Source organism: Chiloscyllium punctatum, chromosome 5 (genome assembly GCF_047496795.1).
Source record: "Chiloscyllium punctatum isolate Juve2018m chromosome 5, sChiPun1.3, whole genome shotgun sequence".
NCBI lineage: Eukaryota > Metazoa > Chordata > Chondrichthyes > Orectolobiformes > Hemiscylliidae > Chiloscyllium > Chiloscyllium punctatum.
Window position 1 is genome coordinate 109,219,637 of NC_092743.1, and position 19,831 is coordinate 109,239,467.

General features: G+C 43.0%; 1 protein-coding gene across 1 annotated transcript in view; it reads left to right on the top strand.

The window, feature by feature from the left end:
* Positions 1–5,399: 5,399 nt before the first annotated feature.
* Positions 5,400–19,831, top strand: part of LOC140476768 (immunoglobulin lambda-1 light chain-like) — a 67,429-nt gene continuing 52,997 nt past the window's right edge. Inside the window, exons 1-2 of the mRNA XM_072569570.1 lie at positions 5,400–5,442; positions 5,532–5,837. Coding sequence (XP_072425671.1) covers positions 5,400–5,442; positions 5,532–5,837 — 349 coding nt within the window. The remainder of the gene's footprint in view (positions 5,443–5,531; positions 5,838–19,831) is intronic.

A 19,831-nucleotide genomic window follows, 5' to 3' on the forward strand; every position in this document is an offset into this window, starting at 1 on the left:
TGTTTGAAAATATACCTAACATTGCTATAAAGCCACTTAAGGAGGTAGCCTCAATTGCTTCTCTTGGTAGGGAGTTCAACAGATTCACAACCCTTTGAGTGAAGAAGTTCCTCCACAACTCAGTCCTAAATCTTCTTAGCCTTATGTTGAGGACATGCCCCCGATTCCTGTGTCACCTGCCAATGGAAACAACCTCCCTGCTTCTATCTTATCTATTCTCTCCATAATTTTATATGTTTTTGTAACATCCACTCTCATCTATCTAAATTCCAATGAGTATAGTTCTGGTTTACTCAATCTCACATCACAAGCCAACCCTCTCAACTCCAGAATCAATCTATTGAACCTCCTGTGCACCCCCTCCAGTGCCAGTACATCCTTTCTCAAATAAGATACCGAAACTGTACACAGTACTCCAGGTGTGGCCTCAGCAGAACCCTATACAGTTGCACCACAACCTCCCGATTTTTAAACTCCACCCCTCTAGCAATGAGGGACAATATTCCATTTGCCTTCTTAATTGCCTGTTGCACCTGAAAACCAGCTTTTTGTGATTCATACACAAGGACACTCTGCATAGCAGCATAGCACAACTTTTCACTATTTAAATAATAGTTCATTTTGCTGTTATTCCTACCAAAATGGATAATATCACATTCACCAACATTGTACTCCAACTACCAGACCCTTGCCCACTCACTTATCTCTTTTCCTCTGCAAACTTTCAGTGTCCTCTGCACACTTTGCTGTTAGTGTCATCTGCGAATTATGACACACTATACCTGGTTCCCAACTCTAAATCATGTATATAAATTGTGAATAAATACAGTCCCAACACTGGTCCCTGAGGCACACCATTAGCCACTGATTGCCATCCAGAAAAACACCTATTTATCCCACTATTTCCTTTCTGTTAGTTATCCAGTCTTCTATCAATGCTAAAACATTACCTGTAATGCTGTACACCTTTATTTTGTGAGGCACCTTGTTGAATGCCTTCTGCAAATCCAGATACATCATATCCACTGGCTCCTAGTGGCCCACCGCAGTCATAATGTCCCCATAGAATTTCACAATTTTAGTTAAAATGACCTGCTTTACATAAATCCATGCTGTTTCAGTCCTATAAGACAATTTCTATCCAGATGTCATGCTATTTCTTCTTTGATTATACATTCAAGGAATGTTCCCACTACAGAAATTGATGTGACGGGCCTATAGCTACTTGCCTTTTGTTTACCTCCCATCTAAAACAGTGGCATTATGTTTGCTGTGTCCTAATCTGCTGGAACCACCTCAGAGTCCAGCAAAGTTTCATAAATTACCACGAGCCATTGGCCAGGAAACCTGTCTACCTTTAGCCCCGTTAGCTTGCCTAATGATCATTTCTAGGTCCTCACGGTTCATAGCCTCCTTGTCAACAAGTATTAGCATGTTTTTTTGTTTCTTCTATTGTGAAGACCGACACAAAATACCTGTTCAACGCCTCGGCCATTTCATCATTTCCCATTATTAAATCCCCCTTCTCATCCTCTAAAGGACCAACGTTACCTTAGCCGCTCTTTTTCATTTTATATATTTGCTACCCATTTTTATATTCTGAGCTGTTTATTCTCATAATCTATCTTACCTTGATTTATAGTTCTTTTTTCATGGCTTTCAGTTGACTTTTAAATATTTCCCAATCCTTTAGTTTCCACTATTCTTTGTCACTTTGTATGTATTACATTTCAATTCGATACCTTCTTTTATTTCCTTAGTTATCCATGGCTGATTATCCCTTTCCTACAGACCTTCCTATTAACTTGTATATACTTTTGCTGAGCACTGTGAAAAATGGCTTTGAAAGTCCTTGACTGTTCCTCGATTGTCCCACCATATAGTCTTTGCTGCAACCTACCTTAACCAACTCCTCCCTGGTACAATTGGAGTCTCCTTTGCTTACACATGAGACACTGGTCTTGGATTTTACCCTCTCACCCTCCATCCATTTTTAAAATTCAATCAGACTGTGATCACTCCTTCTGAGATGATCCCAAACTGAGTTCTTTAATTATTTGTCTCATAATACAGGCTTTTTGACTCTGATCTCCAGCATGTGCAGTCTTCACTATCTCCAAGGCGACAGGAAAGTTACACTGGATGATTTGGGTTTCCCTTCTGAAATATCCAGTATCAATGTTATACTATAGTTGAACTGAAAAACTTAATGCATTATCGGAGCTTCAAATAGAGCCAGTGTAAAATAATGTGAATGGGACTAAGAACGTTACTAAGATAAATCTTAGTTGCAGAGCATTTGCAATAAAGTGGATGAATTAGTCATGCAAATACGTGTAAGCGGGTGACGGGTTATTGGTTTACAGAGACTTGGCTACGGGGATGGGACCTAAATATTTAGGGGCATTCAGTTTTTAGAAAGGGCAGGTAAAAAGGAAAGGGGGGGGCTCAGGATGGCATTGTTGATTTAAAGAGGACATTAACACAATAGCGAGGAAGGATATGGGCTCCCAAACTGCAGTGTTAATGGTGGGAAAGACTTTATCAAGGAATTTAAAAGATACAAGCCATAAAGGTACAGCTGTAATTACAGGCAACTTCAATCTGCATCTAGCTTGAGCAAATCAAATCAGTAATTATCCTATAAAGGATTAATTCCAGGAATATGTATGACATGGTTTTATGGATCAAAATGGAACTATAAACCAGTGAGCCTGACGTTGATGGTGGACAAGTTGTTGGAGTGAATCCTGAGTGACAGGATGTACATATATTTGGAAAGGCGAGGACTGATTAGGGATAGTCAACATGGCTTTATATGTGGGAAATCATGTCTCACAAACTTGATTGAGTTGTTTTGAAAAACTAACAAAGAGGATTGATGAGGGCAGAGCAGTAGATGTGATGCATATGGACCAGTAAGGCGTTTGACAAGGTTCCCCATGGAAGCCTGGTGAGCAAGGTTAGATCTCAGGGAATACAGGGAGAACTCACCATTTGGATGCAGAATGGCTCAATGGTAGAAGACAGAGGGTGGTGGAGGGTTGTTTTTTCAGACTGGAGGCCTGTGACCAGTGGAGTGCCACAAGGATCGGTGCTGGGTTCTCTACTTTTTGTCATTTGCATAAATGATTTGGATGCGAGCATAAGAGGTACAGTTAGTAACTTTGCAGATGACACCAAAATTGGAGGTGCAGTGAACAGCGAAGAAGGTTACCTCAGATTACAACTGGATCTGGATCACATGGACCGATGGGCTGAGAAGTGGCAGATGGAGTTTAATTTAGATAAATGAGGTGCTGCATTTTGGGAAAGCAAATCTTAGCAGGACTCATACACTTAATGGTAAGGTCCTAGGGAGTGTTACTGAACAAAGAGTGCAGGTTCATAGCTCCTTGAAAATGGAGTCGCAGGTAGATAGCATAGTGAAGAACGCATTTGGTATGCTTTCCTTTATTGGTCAGAGTATTGAGTATAGGAGTTGGGAGGTCATGTTGCGGCTGTACAGGACATTGGTTAGGCCACTGTTGGAATATTGCATACAATTCTGGTCTCCTTCTTATCGGAAAGATGTTGTGAGACTTGAAAGGGTTCAGAAAATATTTACAAGGATGTTGCCAGGGTTGAAGGATTTGAGCTATAGGGAGAGGTTGAATAGGCTAGGGCTGTTTTTCCTGGAGTGTCGGAGGCTGAAGGGGTGAACTTACAGAAGTTTATAAAATCATGAGGGGCATGGATAGGATAAATAGACAAAGTCTTTTCTCTGGTGGTGGTGGTGGGGGGGGGGGGGCGGGGGGGAGTCCACAACTAGTGGGCATAGGTTTGGGGTGAGAGGGGAAAGGCATAAAAGAGACCTAAGAGGCAACTTTTTCAAACTTAGGGTGGTACGTAAATGGAATGCGCTGCCGGACGAAGTGGTGGAGGCTAGTAGAACATGTAAAAGGCATCTGGATGGGTATATGAATAGGAAGGGTTGGGAGGGATATGGGCTGGGTGCTGGCAGGTAGGACTAGATTGGGTTGGGATATTTGGTCGACATGGACGGGTTGGACCGAAGGGTCTGTTTCCATGCTGTACATCTCTATGACCCAATCTAGGAGCTTTCTCCCTCGTAAGTTCCGTTAGGTACTGTTCAGGAAATTATCGTGGACACATACCATGAACGCCTCCTCAAGACTGCCTTGACCGACTTGGTGTGTTAAACTGCATAAACACGCTCAGACGTAGCACAAGTTCTGTGAAATTGCGAAGTGGCTGAACCAGCCTTAACCCGGGGGCCATATACGGAAACGGGAATGTTAGGATGACCCGGAACCACACGGAGAAGGACATCATTGAATTTAGCCAAGGATGGGAATGAAGCACATGCTTCGGAGAGGAGTTGGGATGGCACCTCGGAAGATCGAGAGTGGTGCTGCCACCTTTCCAATTTGTAAAAAAAAAGCGCTTGTCTAAAACAGGCAATTTCTGAATTTGGGTAAAGCACTGTCCACGTGACAGACAATGTATAAATGTCTGTTGAATCCTCGTTGAGTTGGAGCGTAACCTCGGTTTTTCTTTGGCTGTGGACGACTCGCCCAATGTTAGCTCAATGAAGGGTCGTTGACCTGTACCGGAAGGCTCCTGATATTATTGCGTATCATAATCTACCACAATAGCAAAAAAAAACATTTTGGCAATGTCCCATCCATTCACAAGTTAAAATGTTAAACTGTGGTGACAAATTCAATAATCTTGGTTTGCATTCCCTTGATTAAGAACCGGTTTATTTGAGCTACTTGAAATGAGAAAGATTTGGGAGTGCGTAGATAAGGAGCAATAAAGTTCTCTGGTGGGGAAAGAGTCCAGAAAGATTGAACAAAATGTTAAAATTATTGCCGGGTCACTCAGGGATGATTTCAGAAAGCGCCGAGGAGTGGAGTTCCCACCCCTTAAAATGTTCAGGATCAAATTAAACTTCATGATTCTGCTGTTACTGGTGCCACATGCTCTGGACCCACCTTTTGTTTCTGTTCACTTCCCATTACTATCACTGTTTCCCTTGCACCGCTATCCCTTGAGATATCTAACTCTCCCATCCTCCACCCGGTCACAGATTTCCCTTTTGTTGATACCTCCCCCTTCCCTATTTCCCTGCCTTCTCTCTGGGTTAAAAACCCTGTCGACATCTCAGAGTTTTCCAGCTCAGGTTTCTGAAACGTTAGCTCGGTTTCTCTCTCCACAGCTGCTGCTGGAGTTTTTCCAACATTTTCTGTTTAAATTTGCAAATAACCGACCTGGAGGGCAGGGGGCGGGGTTCAACCCTGACCAACGTCTCACTGATTGGTTTGAAAGAAGCGATTCATTTCTTTTTAGTTTCTATCCAGCTGCTTGAGAGAACAGTTGAAGATCGAGTGAACATGTCGCTGTATTACTGGCTCATTGTGGTAACCGCTTTGCCCTGTGTGTGTTTCTGACGCTATTATTCAGATGTTGTTGTTCATTCGCAACCATCAAGCGGTTATTTGTAACCCTGTATATTCTTTCCTTAGGCGGATATTTCGCACAAACATTGAAACAGACTATCCCATCCATTACCAAAACTGTGGGTAAAACCGCTCGATTCAAATGCGAAGTCGAAGGATTAACTATCAGTAACAATAATCCCCTTCACTGGTACCAGCAAAAACCCGGTCAGGCACTCACCCGAATCCTTTATTATGGATCAGGCATATCGAGGGATTCGGGATTTGGTGATCGGTTCAAAGCTGAGAAATCTAACAACAACGAATTCTCCCTCACAATCGAAAAATTACAGAAAGAGGACACGGCCACCTATTACTGTGCGTGCTGGATCGATACACACTGCGAGACATCAGTACAGTGTTAGTACAAAAACACAACCCACACACTCCTCCCCTCATTGGGTAAAGTAGCAACAACACCACAGCTGGATCTGTGTCTGAGCTTTTTCCGCCTGAATCCGTGAATTGGCGAGTGATGTGACGCCAGCCAAGTCTCAGCCGTGTTGTCCAACTTACCTCTTCTGATCTTGGAGGGAGAGAGCCGACTCACTGTGGAGTTCGCGGCTTTGGGGAGAGCAGGATGCGCGCTGCCGATGTTGCGGTGATGTTCTGCCTGTGCGGGAGGGTGGAGTTATTTCTTTGCGGAGATGTTTCTTTAGTCAGGGTGTGGGCATCCACAGCCACCGCTGGAGCAGTGTCAACCCGCCCAATGTCGCTGGTGGACGGGGATGGATCAGGGAAGCCTGCTCCCATTGCAGCAATAAAGGACACGTCAACATGTAACTTCCCGTTACTTCACATACGGCGTCCTGAGCCGAGTAAACGGAGATACTGTCCAAAACCATGCTTCTGTTTTACCTGGAGTTAGTTGTGATCTGGGACAGTTCTGCCTGAAAAGATGGTGGGAACAGATCCTGGAGTCACTTCCGAAAGCAAACCACCTAACGATTTGAAATGATACAGGACATGGGTGAGGACGCATCTGGGATATTGTGCGCAGTTTTGTTCTCCTTATTTGAGGAATGTGCAGTGAAGGTTTACCAGATAAACTCCTGGCATGGCAATACTGACTTATCAACGGAGATTGAGTCGGTTAGGATTGTATTGAGTGGAAGTTAGGAGAACGAGTGGGAATCTCATAGAAACCAATATAATTCTAACACCACTAGACTGGTTCGATGCAGGAAAGATGCTCCCGATGGCGGAAGAATCCAGAACCAGAAGTCACAGTTTAAGGAATCAGATAAGGGCCTTTTAGGACTGAGATGTGGAGAAGTATCTTCAGCGCAGTCAGATGGAAATCATTACTACAGAAAATGTTTCAGGCCACAAATATTGAGTGATTTCAAGAAGGAGGCAGATATAGCTCTTGATGTGAAAGGGAACAAGGTAAGTTGGGATGGGGGAGGAAGAGGGTGGTAGGGAAGGCAGGATAAGAATATTAAACTCCATGGTCTAGATTAGAGTGGTGCTGGAAAAGCACAGCAGGTCAGGCAGCATGGAGAAGCAGGAAAATCGACGTTTCGGGCAAAAGCCCTTCACCAGGAATAGAGCTCTATTCCTGATGAAGGGCTTTTGCCTGAAGCGTCCGAGGAGCAGGATAATCGACGTTTCGGGCATAACCCCTTCTTCAGGAATCACTCTAATCAAGACTCTGGTTTCCAGCATCTGCAGTCCTTGTTTTTACCTATTAAAATCCATGATCAGCCATCATCATGTGGTGGAACAGGGTCGACGGGTGGAATGGCATACTCCTGTTCCTATTTTCATTGATTCTGTGTTTCAGGGCTACAAGGAAAAAACTATGCAATTGATGAGAAAGCTTTTCCAAAGAAGCAGAAATGACAGAACCATACGCAGAGGCTAGCATTTTTTTCCGATCCAAGATATCACGTTTAGCGAATTTGCTGCAAATTGTAACTTCAAAAGACCCCGATAACTGGCTCTCCGGATGGACAAGGCAGGAGGTTAAAATAGCTGCCAGTGTTAATATCACCTGGCGTCTCTCCCGATCATGAAGTCATATCCGCTACTATTTTCAGATGATGTCCTGAAACACTAACTTGCTGTCGGGAGTGTTGAAGCAGAAAAGTTTTTTAAATAAATATTTTTATTGAAAAGCTTTTTAAAATCTTTCACAAAACATTTATATATAAAGAAAAAAATCATCAAAACAGAAAAAACAAAGCTACAAAGAACAAGGCCATAACATTGTACCATTGTTACTAAACAACCCACTATTCTACCAAAACAAACCTATCTATTTAACTAAAACTAAACTACAAACTTATTGAATAAATACTAGCTTAAATTACATTCAAGTTACTTAAGTTAGATAATGTCTTAATACTTTATTCCATCACACCTCCACTGAGGCTCCCATCCTAGGAGTATCCCCTACAGTACCCATATTCCTTTCTTTCCAATCTTCTCCTTCTGTGACCCCACAGGCACCCATAAAGATTCCCACGGCTATACCATGGCCCTGATTAATATTGCCGACAAGTCAGTTTCAATATATTTTAAAAAGGGCCATCACATCCTATAAAACTGTTCCATTTTGTGGTGCACCATATTTGTGAAGTAATCTTGGGGGAGATGCTCCTTCACCAGCTTATGCCACCACGAAAGACGTGGTGGCTTTTCTGATAGTTTAATAAGATGTTCTTCCTCGCACAATAGGCAAGGATATTACACAGTCTTTTCCCATGTTCCCCCAGAGAGGGGAAGTTTGGCAGCCCCAAAAGAAGAATGACTAGATCCATGTTAATTTCAGTCCCCAGAATGTCCTTTAACTCCCTTTCTATAGTACTCCAATATCTTTGGATCTTACAACATGACCAATAACAATGTATGAGAGTACCTATATTAATTTTACTTTTGAGACATTCTGGTGGCACTCCTCTCTTAAACATAGAACATAGAACAATTCAGCACAGAACAGGCCCTTCGGCCCTTGATGTTGTGCCGACCTGTGAACAATTCTCAGCTGGTCCCCCTACACTATCCCAAAATCATCCATGTGCTTATTTAAGGATTGTTTAGATCTCCCTAACATGGCTGAGTTGACTACATTAGCAGGTAGGGAATTCCACGCACTTACCACTCTCTGCATAAAGAACCTGCTTCCGACATCTGTCTTAAATCTATCACCCCTCAATTTGTAGTTGTATCCCCTCGTACATGCTGACACCATCATCCTACGAAAAAGACTTTCACTGTCTACTCTATCTGATCCTCTGATCATCTTGTACATCTCTCTCAAATCCCCTCTTAGCCTTCTTCTTGTCAATGAGAACAGGTTCAGACTTTCCTCATAAGACCTTCCCTGCAGACCAGGCAACATCCTGGTAAATCTCCTCTGCACCTTTTCCAATGCTTCCACATCCTTCCCAAAATGTGAGGACCAGAACTGTACATAATATTCCAAGTTTGGTCACACCAGCGTTTTGTATTGTTGCAGCATGATATTGTGGCTCTGGAAGTCCCTCTACGAGTGAAACCTAACACACCATATGCCTTCTTAACAGCACTATCCACCTGGGTGGCAACTTTCAGGGATCTATGTACATGGACTCCAAGATCCCTCTGCACATCCACACCACCAAGAATCTTTCTGTTGACCCAGTACTCTGCCTTCCTGTTATTCTTCCCAAAGTGCATCACCTCACATTTAGCTGCATTGAACTCCATTTGCCACCCCTCAGCCCAATTCTGCAGTTTATCCAAGTCCCTCTGCAATCTGTAACATTCTTCCAAACTGTCCACTACTCCACCGACTTTAGTGTCACCTGCAAATTTACTAATCCATCCACCTATGCCTGCATCTAAGTCATTTATAAAAATGACAAACAACAGTGCTCCCAAAACAGATCCATGTGGCACGTCACTAGTAACCGGACTCCAGGCTGAATATTTTCCATCAACCACCACTCACTGACTTCTTTCAGAAAGCCAGTTTATAATCCAAATTGCTAAATCACCCTCAATTCCATGCCTCTGCACTTTCTCCAACAGCCTACCACGTGGAACCTTATCAAAGGCTTTACTGAAGTCCATGTATACCACATCAACTGCCCTCCCCTCATCTACATGCTTGGTCACCTTCTCAAAAAACTCAGTGAGGTTTGTGAGACATGACCTGCCCTTGACAAACCAGGTTGACTATCTGAAATCAAATTGTTGCTTGCTAGATGATTATAAATCTTATCTCTTATAATTCTTTCCAAAACCTTTCCAACAACAGAAGGGATTGATAGGAAGGGTGAGGGGAGTAACAAATTAAAAATATTATATATGAATGCATGAAGCATTAGAAATAATGTGGATGAGCTTGAGGCTCATTTGGAAATTGGCAGTTACGATGTTGTGGGGATAACTGAGATGTGGCTTCAAGTGGACAGGGCTTGAGAAATGAATATTCAAGGCTATATGTGCTATCGTAAGGACAGACTGACTGGCAGAGGGGGTGGGGTGGCCCTGTTGGTAAGGAATGACATTCAGTCCCTTGCGTGGGGGGACCTAGAATCAGGGGATGTAGAGTCAGAATAAGGAGTTGAAATTGGCCTGTTGCAAAGATATTACTACAGTTGTTATGGGGGATTTCAACATGCAGATAGTCTGGGAGAATCAGGATGGTACTGGACCCCAAGAAAGGGAATTTATGGAATGCCTCTGAGATGGATTCTTAGAACAGCTTGTGCTGGAGCCTACCAGGGAGAAAGCAATTCTGGATCTGGTGTTGTGCAACGAACCGGATTTAATCAGGGACCTCGAAGTAAAGGAGCCATGAGGAGATAGTGACCACAATACAATAAGCTTTAATCTGCAGTTTGAAAGGGAGAGGGTAGAATCAGAAGTGACAATATTTCAGTTGAATAAGGGGAACTATGGAGCTATGAGGGAGGAGCTGGCCAAAGTTCAATAGTGCAATACCCTAGCAGGGATGGCAGTGGAACAACAATGGTAGGTATTTCTGGGTATAATGCAGAAGATGCAGGATCAGTTCATTCCAAAAAGGAAGAAAGATCTTAAGGGGAGGCAGGGGTGGCTGTGGCTGACGAGGTAAGTTAAGGACCATATAAAGACAAAAGGAAAAAAGTATATCATAGCAAAGATGAGTGGGAAATTGGAGGACGGGAAGCTTTTAAAGAACAACAGAGGATAACTAAAAAGGAAAAATAAGATACGAAGGGAAACTGGCCAAAAATATAAAGGAGGATGGTAAAGGCTTTTTTAGGTATGTGAAAAGTAAAAAAATGGTTAAGACTAAAATTGGGCCCTTGAAGACAGAAACGGGCGAATATATTACGGGGAACAAAGAAATGGCAGAAGAGTTGAATTGGCACTTTAGATCTGTCTTCACTGGGGAAGACACGAACAATCTCCCAGACATAATTGTGGCTGAAGGACCTGAACTGAAGGGAATTTATATTAGGCAGGAAATGGTGTTGGAGAGACTGTTAGGTCTGAAGGCCTATAAGATTATGAGACATTGAGACGTATAAGCTTATGAAAGGATTGGACACTCTGGAGGCAGGAAGCATGTTTCCGCTGATGGGTGAGTCCTGAACCAGAGGACGCAGTTTAAGAATAAGGGATAGGCCACTTAGAACAGAGTTGAGGAGAAACATCTTCACCCAGAGAGTGGTGGGTGTATGGAATGCTCTGCCCCAGAAGGCTGTGGAGGCCAAGTCTCTGGATACTTTCAAGAAAGAGTTGGATAGAGTTCTTAAGAATAGTGGAATTAAGGGCTATGGGGATAAGGCAGGAACAGGATACTGATTGAGGATGATCAGCCATGATCATAATGAATGGCGGTGCTGGCTCGAAGGGCAGAATGGCCTACTCCTGCACCTATTGTCTATTGTGTATAAGTAAGGCTCACTGGTCTATAATAACCTGGGTCATAATAACCTGTGCCCTTCTTGAATAAGGGCACAACATTTCCAATCCTCCAGTCCACTGGTAGTAAACCTGTAGACAATGACAACTCAAATATCAAAGCCAAGGGCTCTGCTATCTCCTCCCTAGCTTCGCACAGGATCCTCAGATAAATCCCATCTGACCCAGGCAACTTGTCTACTTTCAGTCCTTTTAGAATTGATAACACCTGTTCGTAATTAACCTCAATCCTTTCTAGTCTAATATCTCGTACCTCATTCTTCTCCTCTACAATATTCTCCTTTTCCTGAGTGAAAACCGATGAGAAATATTTATTTAGCACCTCTCCAATCTCTGTAGGGTCCACACTCAACTTCCCACTTCTGTCTTTGACTGGCCCTATTCCTACCCTAATCATCCTTTTATTCCTCACATACCTATAGAAAGCTTAGGGTTATCCTTTATTCTATTTGTTAAAGACTGCTCGTGTCCTCTCTTTGCTCTTCTTAACACTCTCTTTAAATCCTTCCTAGCTGATCTGTATTCTCCATTGCCTCATCTGAACCATCTTGCCTCATCAACTCATAAACCTCCTTCTTCTTCTTATCAAGAGATACAATTTCTGTAGTAAAGCACGGTTCCCTTACCTTATCACTTCCTCCCTGCCTAACAGGGCTATACCTATCAAGGACATGCAATATCTGTTCCTTAAACCAGCTGCACATTTCCATTGTATGCATCCCCCGCATTTTGCTACCCCATTCTATGCATCCTAATTCTTGCCTAACCGCATTATAATTGACCTTGCCCCATTGATAACTCTTGACCTGTGGCATGTACCTATCCCTTTCCATTGCTAAACTAAACGTAACTGAATTATGGTCACTCTCTCCAAAGTGCTCACTTACAGCTAAATCAAACACCTGCCTGGTTCATTACTAAGCACCAGACCAGTGTGGCCTCCCTTCTTGTCGGCCCTTTGACATACTGTGTCAGGAAACCCTCCTGTACACATTGGACAAAAACTGATCCATCCGACGTACTAGAGTTATAGCATTTCCAGTCAATGTTGGAGAAGTTAAAGATCCCCCATAATGACCACCCTGTTCCTTTCACTCCTACCCAGAATAATTTTGCTAATCCTCTCTTCCACCTCCGTGGAACTCTGCAGAGGCCTATAAAAAACTCCAAACAATGTGACCTCTCCTGTCCTGTTTCTAACCTCAGCCCACATTACTTCAGTAGACGAGTCCTCATCTAAAGTTCTCTCAGCCACTGTTTTGTTATCCTTGACTAACAAGGCCATACCTCCCCTTCTTTTACCAACTTGCCTGTTCTTAATGAAAGATCTAAACCCTGGAACCTGCAACATCCATTCCTCATCCTGCTCTATCCATGTCTCCAAAATGGCCACAACATCAAAATCCCAGGTACCTATCCATGGTGCAAGCTCATTTACCTTATTTCGGAAACTTCTGGCGTTGAAGTAGACACACTTCAAACCAGTTTGCTGTCTGCCAGCACATTCCTGTAACCCTGAAAGCCTGTCCCTGTCCTTCCTACTCTCATCCTCCTGTGCACTGCAACTACACCTCCGGTTCCCATCCGCCCGCTGAGCTAGTTTAAACCCACCTGAATAGCACCAGCAAATTTCCCACCCAGGATATTAGTTCAAGTGAAGACCATCCTGTTTGTACAAGTCCCACCTTCCCCAGAATGAGCCCCAATTATCCAAAAACCTGAAACCCTCCCTCCTGTACCATCCTTGCAGCCACGTGTTAGGCTGATATCTCTCCTTATTCCTTGCCTCTTTATCACGTGGCATGGGTAACAAACCAGAGATAACAACTCTGTTTGTTCTAGCTCTCAGCTTCCACCCTATCTCCCTGCCTTACATCCCTATCCCCCTTTCTACCTATGTCGTTGGTACCTACATGGACAATGACTTGAGGCTGGTCACCCTCTCCCTTCAGGACCCCAAAGATACGATCCGAGACATCACAGACCTTGGCACCTGCGAGGCAACACACCAACCGTGAGTCTCATTCGCTCCCAACAAACCTTCTATCTGAGCCTCTAACTATTGAGTCCCCAATGACTAGCTAGCGTTTCTGGTGCCATATGAGCCCTATATAAGATCTTCAATTGCATAGCCTGTGCTCTGTTACAGACTGAAATTTTCCTTACATTTCCCCAGATATCTTCCCATATCTCCAGTGAAATGTCCTGTCCTAACTCCCGGTTCCACGTTTTATGGAGTACCTCCATATCCCCCAGAGCATGTCCTTTCTGTAAATGATATAATGTACCAAGTGAAAGAGTACTCGTATGCTGGATTCCCTTTTCTCTACACCTGATTTATAACATTGGGCCAGGAGTGTGGTCTTCCTCTGTATATAGTCCCTTATCTGGAAGTATCGGAAAAGGTCCTTATTGGATAATCCATATTTCTGACTTAACTGACTGAATGACAAAAGGACCTCTCCCTCCAACAAATCTCCCAGACATAGAATTCCTTTGTTCTCCCATGTCTTAAAGCCAGAGTCCATTGCCCCAGGTTGAAATCCTTGGGCTCCTACCAATGGGGTAAATGGCATAGTCTTAAACCAATTGCCCTCATCTTGCCACATTATCCTCCAAGCTTTCACCGTAATCGAGATATTTGGACTATTGCATTGCTGGGTCATTGATTTCATCTTGTCCATAAATAATAAATTAATTAGAGGACATTTCGACTGTGAGGCTTCAATATCAAGCCATATTAATTCTGAATTCCCTCGTACCCAGTCATCAACATACGTTAACAAAGCATTTATTTGATATTTCTTCAAATCCAGAAGATCCACCCCTCCCTCAGCTTGCAAAAGCTGTAATGTAGTGAATTTAATTAGAGGACGTCTATGGCACCAAATAAAGGACCCTAGCCAACTATTAATCCTCTGTAATACTTGTCTAGATAACAGTAATGGGAGCATTCTCTTGGGATATAGCAGTCGGGGAAGGACATTCATCTTAATCAGAGCTATTCGGCCCAGCCATGATAATGGTAATCCCTCCCATTGCTGCAAATCCTGTTGTATCCACTCTAGTAATTGTACAAAGTTAGCCTTATATAGCAGGTGGAAGGAAGGGGTAATAAAAATTCCCAAATACAGGATATCTTTTGGTGACCACCTAAACAGGAATTGCTTTTTATTCTTCAAGTTAGGCATCTCCACTAACCCCACTATCCTATAACCTGAAAAACTACCATATGAATTAATTGTTTGGATCAGTCGGGGAATAGACTTCTCCAGTTCGGCCAAGAATAAAGGGACATCATCAGCATATGGGGTAATCTGATGTTCCCCCATTCCCACCTTTGGCGCTACTATTTCAAAGTCTCTTCTAATAGTTTTGGCTAATGGTTCAATCGCCAAGTGATAAAGGGCACCCCTGTTGACTACCTCTTCTAATATTAAAATTATTTGACTGAATACCATACTGCTACCCATCTGGCAAAGGATCCCCCCCAAACCAAGATGCTCTAGAACCTTAAATAGAGATGGCCATTCTATCTGATCAAAGGCTTTTTCTGCACCTAAGGAGACCACCTACCCCGGAATCAATCTTTGCTGACATACCTGTATGGTATTCAGTACTCTCCTAATATTGTTAGAGGGACTGCGGCCCTTAATAATATCTATCTGGTCTTCTTTTATAATACGGGACAAAACCTTCTCTAACTTCAGAGCCAACATCTTCGATAAAATTTTGAAATCTACATTCAGTAGCGAGATTGGTCTCTTTGAAGTACATTCTTCGGGGTCTGTCTCTTCCTTTAAAATAAAGGAGATTTTAGCTTCCATAAGAGTAGATGGCAGACAATCCTGTGTATAAGAGTATTTATACATCCCCAGAAGTGGTTCCACTAATATGTTTATGAATTCCTTATAAACTTCAGTTGGGAATCCATCTGACCTCGGTGCTTTGCCACTTTGGAGATGTCTTATTGCTTCCTGCACTTCCTGTACTGTTAGGGGCTCATTCAAAAGGGAAGCCTGCTCCTTACTCACATTGGGGAGGTCCAGATTTTCAAAGAAGGACTGCATTCCCATTGTACTGTGTTTGCTTCCCTCCGACCGATATAGCTCTTCGAAATATTCCCTAAACCTAGCATTGATCTTTTTCGAATCACAGGTAATTGTACCAGTCTTCTCCCTGACAGAGATAATAGATTGGGAGGCTTTTTTTCCTCCTTGCTAAATAACCCAGATGTTTACCAGGCTTATCTCCGAATTCAAACAGTCTTTGTTTGGCAAAGGAGACCTCTTTTTTTAACCACTTGTGTGTGTATTGAATTGAGGGCAACCCGGAGAGCTGTGACCCGCTGAAGTTTAACCAATGACGGTTTTTTTATAATATGTTTCAGCTACCTTCAATCAGGCCTCCAGCAACTCCTGCTGCTCCTCCCTCTGCCTTTTTCTAGTCATTGAATATGAAATAATCAGACCTCATAAATATGCCTTCGTGGTCTCCCAAAGTATTACTGGATTACTGGCTGTACCTGAATTAATATCCCAAAAGGTCCTGAATTCCCTTGTAATATATTCCATAAATTTACTATCCCCTAACAAAAATGAATCCATGTGCCAGTGACGTGCATTTGTTCCATGTCCCTTGGCTTTAATATTTAAGTATTACTGGCACCTGATCTGAAGCAGCTATATTCCCTATTTTACACACAAGTATTCTGTCCAGACCATCAGACGGCATAAAAAACATATCAATTTGCTTATGACATTTGTGTGGGTTGGAATACAATGTTAAATCTCTTCCATTAGGGTGGGGTTACCACCACACATCCACTAATCCCAACTCATCACACATGTCCACGAACCGTTTAGACTGCCAGGCCTTTGGCACCTTGTCAATCTCTGGATCTATAAATCTTCTCCAATAATCATACAATGAACCCCAAGATTCAATAATTTAGCCCCTGCATCAATTAGAAATTTAAGAGGGTGCGCCAGGGGACAATATACATTCAGAACACCATATTCTTCTCCATGTATTAGGGCTTTCAAAATAATAAACCTTCCATGGTTATCCTTAATCTGCTCCATTACTTGGAAGGGGAGGTTCCTTCTTACAGTATAGCTACCCATCTATTCTTAGAACGGGAGGATGAGAAAAACACCTTGTCATAACCACCCCCCCCCCACCTCCCACCACCCCCCTCACCCCCAATGTTGTAGTTTCAAATGTTCCTTGTCAGTTAGGTGCGTCTCTTGCAGCAGGGCAATATCCACCCTTTCCATCCTGATGCTCGACAAGACCTTCTTTCTTTTAACAGGAGAATGTCTCCTTTTTATATTCCGACGACCTGAACAAATCACTAGCCATGGTCATCTAGAAGAGCCCGTGGTTTCCCAGGAAGAAGTTACTTATCTGAGGCGTGATGAGTTACAAAGATACTAACTCGATGAAATCTAAGAACTATTCGTATAGATCTAAGGAAATAACACTACGTTTAACTGAAGCAAATACCCAAATAATCCCCTATTCACTCAGGATCTTCCCTCTGCCCTTAGGAGGCACCCTTCCCAATCCCTATTACCATCTTAACTCCCTCTAGCTGAGGCTATGCCCTAGCCCCAGGCAATTCACAAATAATAAAGACTTGTTATTTACATTCTGAAACAGTGAATACTTTTCCCCCACCCCACCCCCACCCCTGCCCCATATCTTAGTCAGAAATATAGTCACCCCAAATGCAAAATCAAAGAAATGGCATTAAAAAGAAGGATCCTAGCTATTACCCAGCCAACCGATATATAAAATAGTTCCAGTGTAACAAATTTAAAACAAAAGCATACATGTACAACCAATAATCACAAAAAAGGGGACGAGGGAAAGTGGGGGAGGGGGTAATTTGAAAAAAAAATGCAAACCAATGTTCCCAATAATGCCCCCTCCCCTCTCATCCCAATTCAGGTCCTTCAGTTCAGAGATTTCACAAATCCTTTGCTTTTTCAGCAGAGTCAAAGTCATATACTGATCCCCCATGTGTTTTACGCAACATGGCCAGGTACCTCATGGAGTATTGGACATTTAAGTTCCGTAATTCTTTTTTATCATCATCAAATGTTCTTCTCCTCTTGACCAGGGCTCCTGAGAAATCTTGAAAAAACATTATCTTTGAACGTTTATACATTAAGACTTGTGAATTCTTTCCCAATCTTCTTACTGCTTCCACTATTTACTGTTTTTCTTTTTAATACAGGAGCTGCACTACGACCACACAGCGGTGCTGTTCCAGCCCGGATCTGTGTGTTATGATCCAGTAGGCCTGCTCCACACTTACCAGGTTAAAAATCACACAACACCAGGTTATAGTCCAACAGGTTTAATTGGTTTAATTGTCAACATATTGTCTAGCTATCACCATTGTTAACAGCTAACCCGAGAATGTAACTTTAAAAAAAAGGGTTTTGTGATTTACACATGAAAGATGGCATCTCCAAATCACACTTATCAGGCCCGACTCCAACTATAGCTGTAGAAACCTTGGGAGCCATCCCTCTAGGAAGCCAGTGAGATCCTTGCCTTCATCACACTCCGGGAGGCCCAAGATCCATAAGTTTTTACTTCTATTTTTATTTTCTAGATTACTGACTTGATCCTGAAGGACCCGAACCTGGTCTTCCAGCGTTCGGGTCCTTCCTCCTGAGATCTCAACCAGGGTCTCCAATGCCGTGATCCTTTCCTTCACTGCCTCCAGTCTTCATTCCAGCAGCTACATTTCCTTCTCATGCTTTTTTAGCATGGCAGACAGTGGCTCCACTGCTGCTTGAATCCAAGCAAACTCCGAGAGTAAGTACTGCTGTCCTTCTGGATCCAAAGGGGCCATCCGAGGAGACTGAGTACTGGCTGCAGGCACCCCCGATGCAGTAGGGGAGTGCCCTGTCTGCTGACCTCCTTTAGGCCCCTTTCCTTTCCCGGTCTTCATCCTGGCCTGAAGGTGTCTCAGGTGAAATCATCAGTAAGTTTAAATTACTACTTTTTCCTCCTTGTGGTGGTTAAAAAAATGGGGTAAAGGTCCACTTTGCCCAGGGGTATGGCAGAGAGCTCAGCACAGCAGACCACTCAGACTGCCGCCATCTTGGATCCCCCAAAGCAGAAAAGTTAAAGACCCCCCCCTCTGATGACATTGAAAAACAAAATCAATTTTTTAGCACAGTTCGAATTTAGGAATGCCCAAGCATTTTACAAACCTCAGAATACCTAAGAGAGATGATGGCTCAGTGATATTAGCACCAGATTATTAATCCAGACTGGTCACAGGTCTCTAGTCTGAAAAACAACCCTCCACCATCACCCTCTATCTTCTACCATTGAGCCAACTAGCAGCAGCAAGTGGCTAGTTCTCCCTGTATTCCGTGAGATCTAACCTTGCTCACCAGTCTCCCATGGGGAACCTTGTTGAACGCCTTACTGAAGTCCATATAGATCACATCTACTGCTCTGCCCTTATCAATCCTCTTTGTTACTGCTTCAAAAAACTCAATCAAGTTTGTGAGACATGATTTCCCACACACAAAGCCATGTGACTGTTCCTAATCAGTCCTTACCTTTCAAATACTTTTACATTCTGTCCCTTAGGATTCCCTCCAACAACTTGCCCACCACCGACATCAGGCTCACTGGTCTATAGTTCCCTGGCTTGTCCTTACTGCCCTTCTTAAAAGGTGGCACCACGTTAGCCAACATCCAGTCTTCTGGCACCTCATCTGTGACTATTGATGATACAAATATTTCAGCAAGAAGCACAGCAATCACTTCCCTAGCTTCCCACAGAGTTTTAGGGTACATCTGATCAGGTCCTGGGAGTTTATCCACCTTTATGCATTTCAAGACATCCAGCTCTTCCTCCTCTGTAATATGGACATTCTGCAAGCTGTCACCATCGATTTTCCTACATTCTATATATTCCGTGTCCTTTTCCATAGTAAATACTGATGAAAAATACTCATTTAGTATCTCCCCCATTTTCTGCAGCACCACACAAAGGCCACCTTGCTGATCTTTGAGGGGCCCCATTCTTTCTGTCGTTACCCTTTTGTCTTTAATTATTTATAAAAACCCTTTGGATTCTCCTTAATTCTATTTGCCAAAGCTATCTCATGTCCCCTTTCTGCCCTCCTGATTTCCCTCTTAGGTATATGTGTTATTTTTAAGACTCGAGGCCTGTGACCAGTGGAGTGCCACAAGGATTGGTGCTGGGTCCTCTACTTTCTGTCAAATGATTTGGTTGTGAGCATAAGAGGTATAGTTTGTAAGTTTGCAGATAACACCAAAATCAGAGGTGTAGTGGACAGCGAAGAGGGTTACCTCAGATTACAACAGGATCTTGATCAGATGGCCAATGGGCTGAGAAGTGGCAGATGGAGTTTAATTCAGAT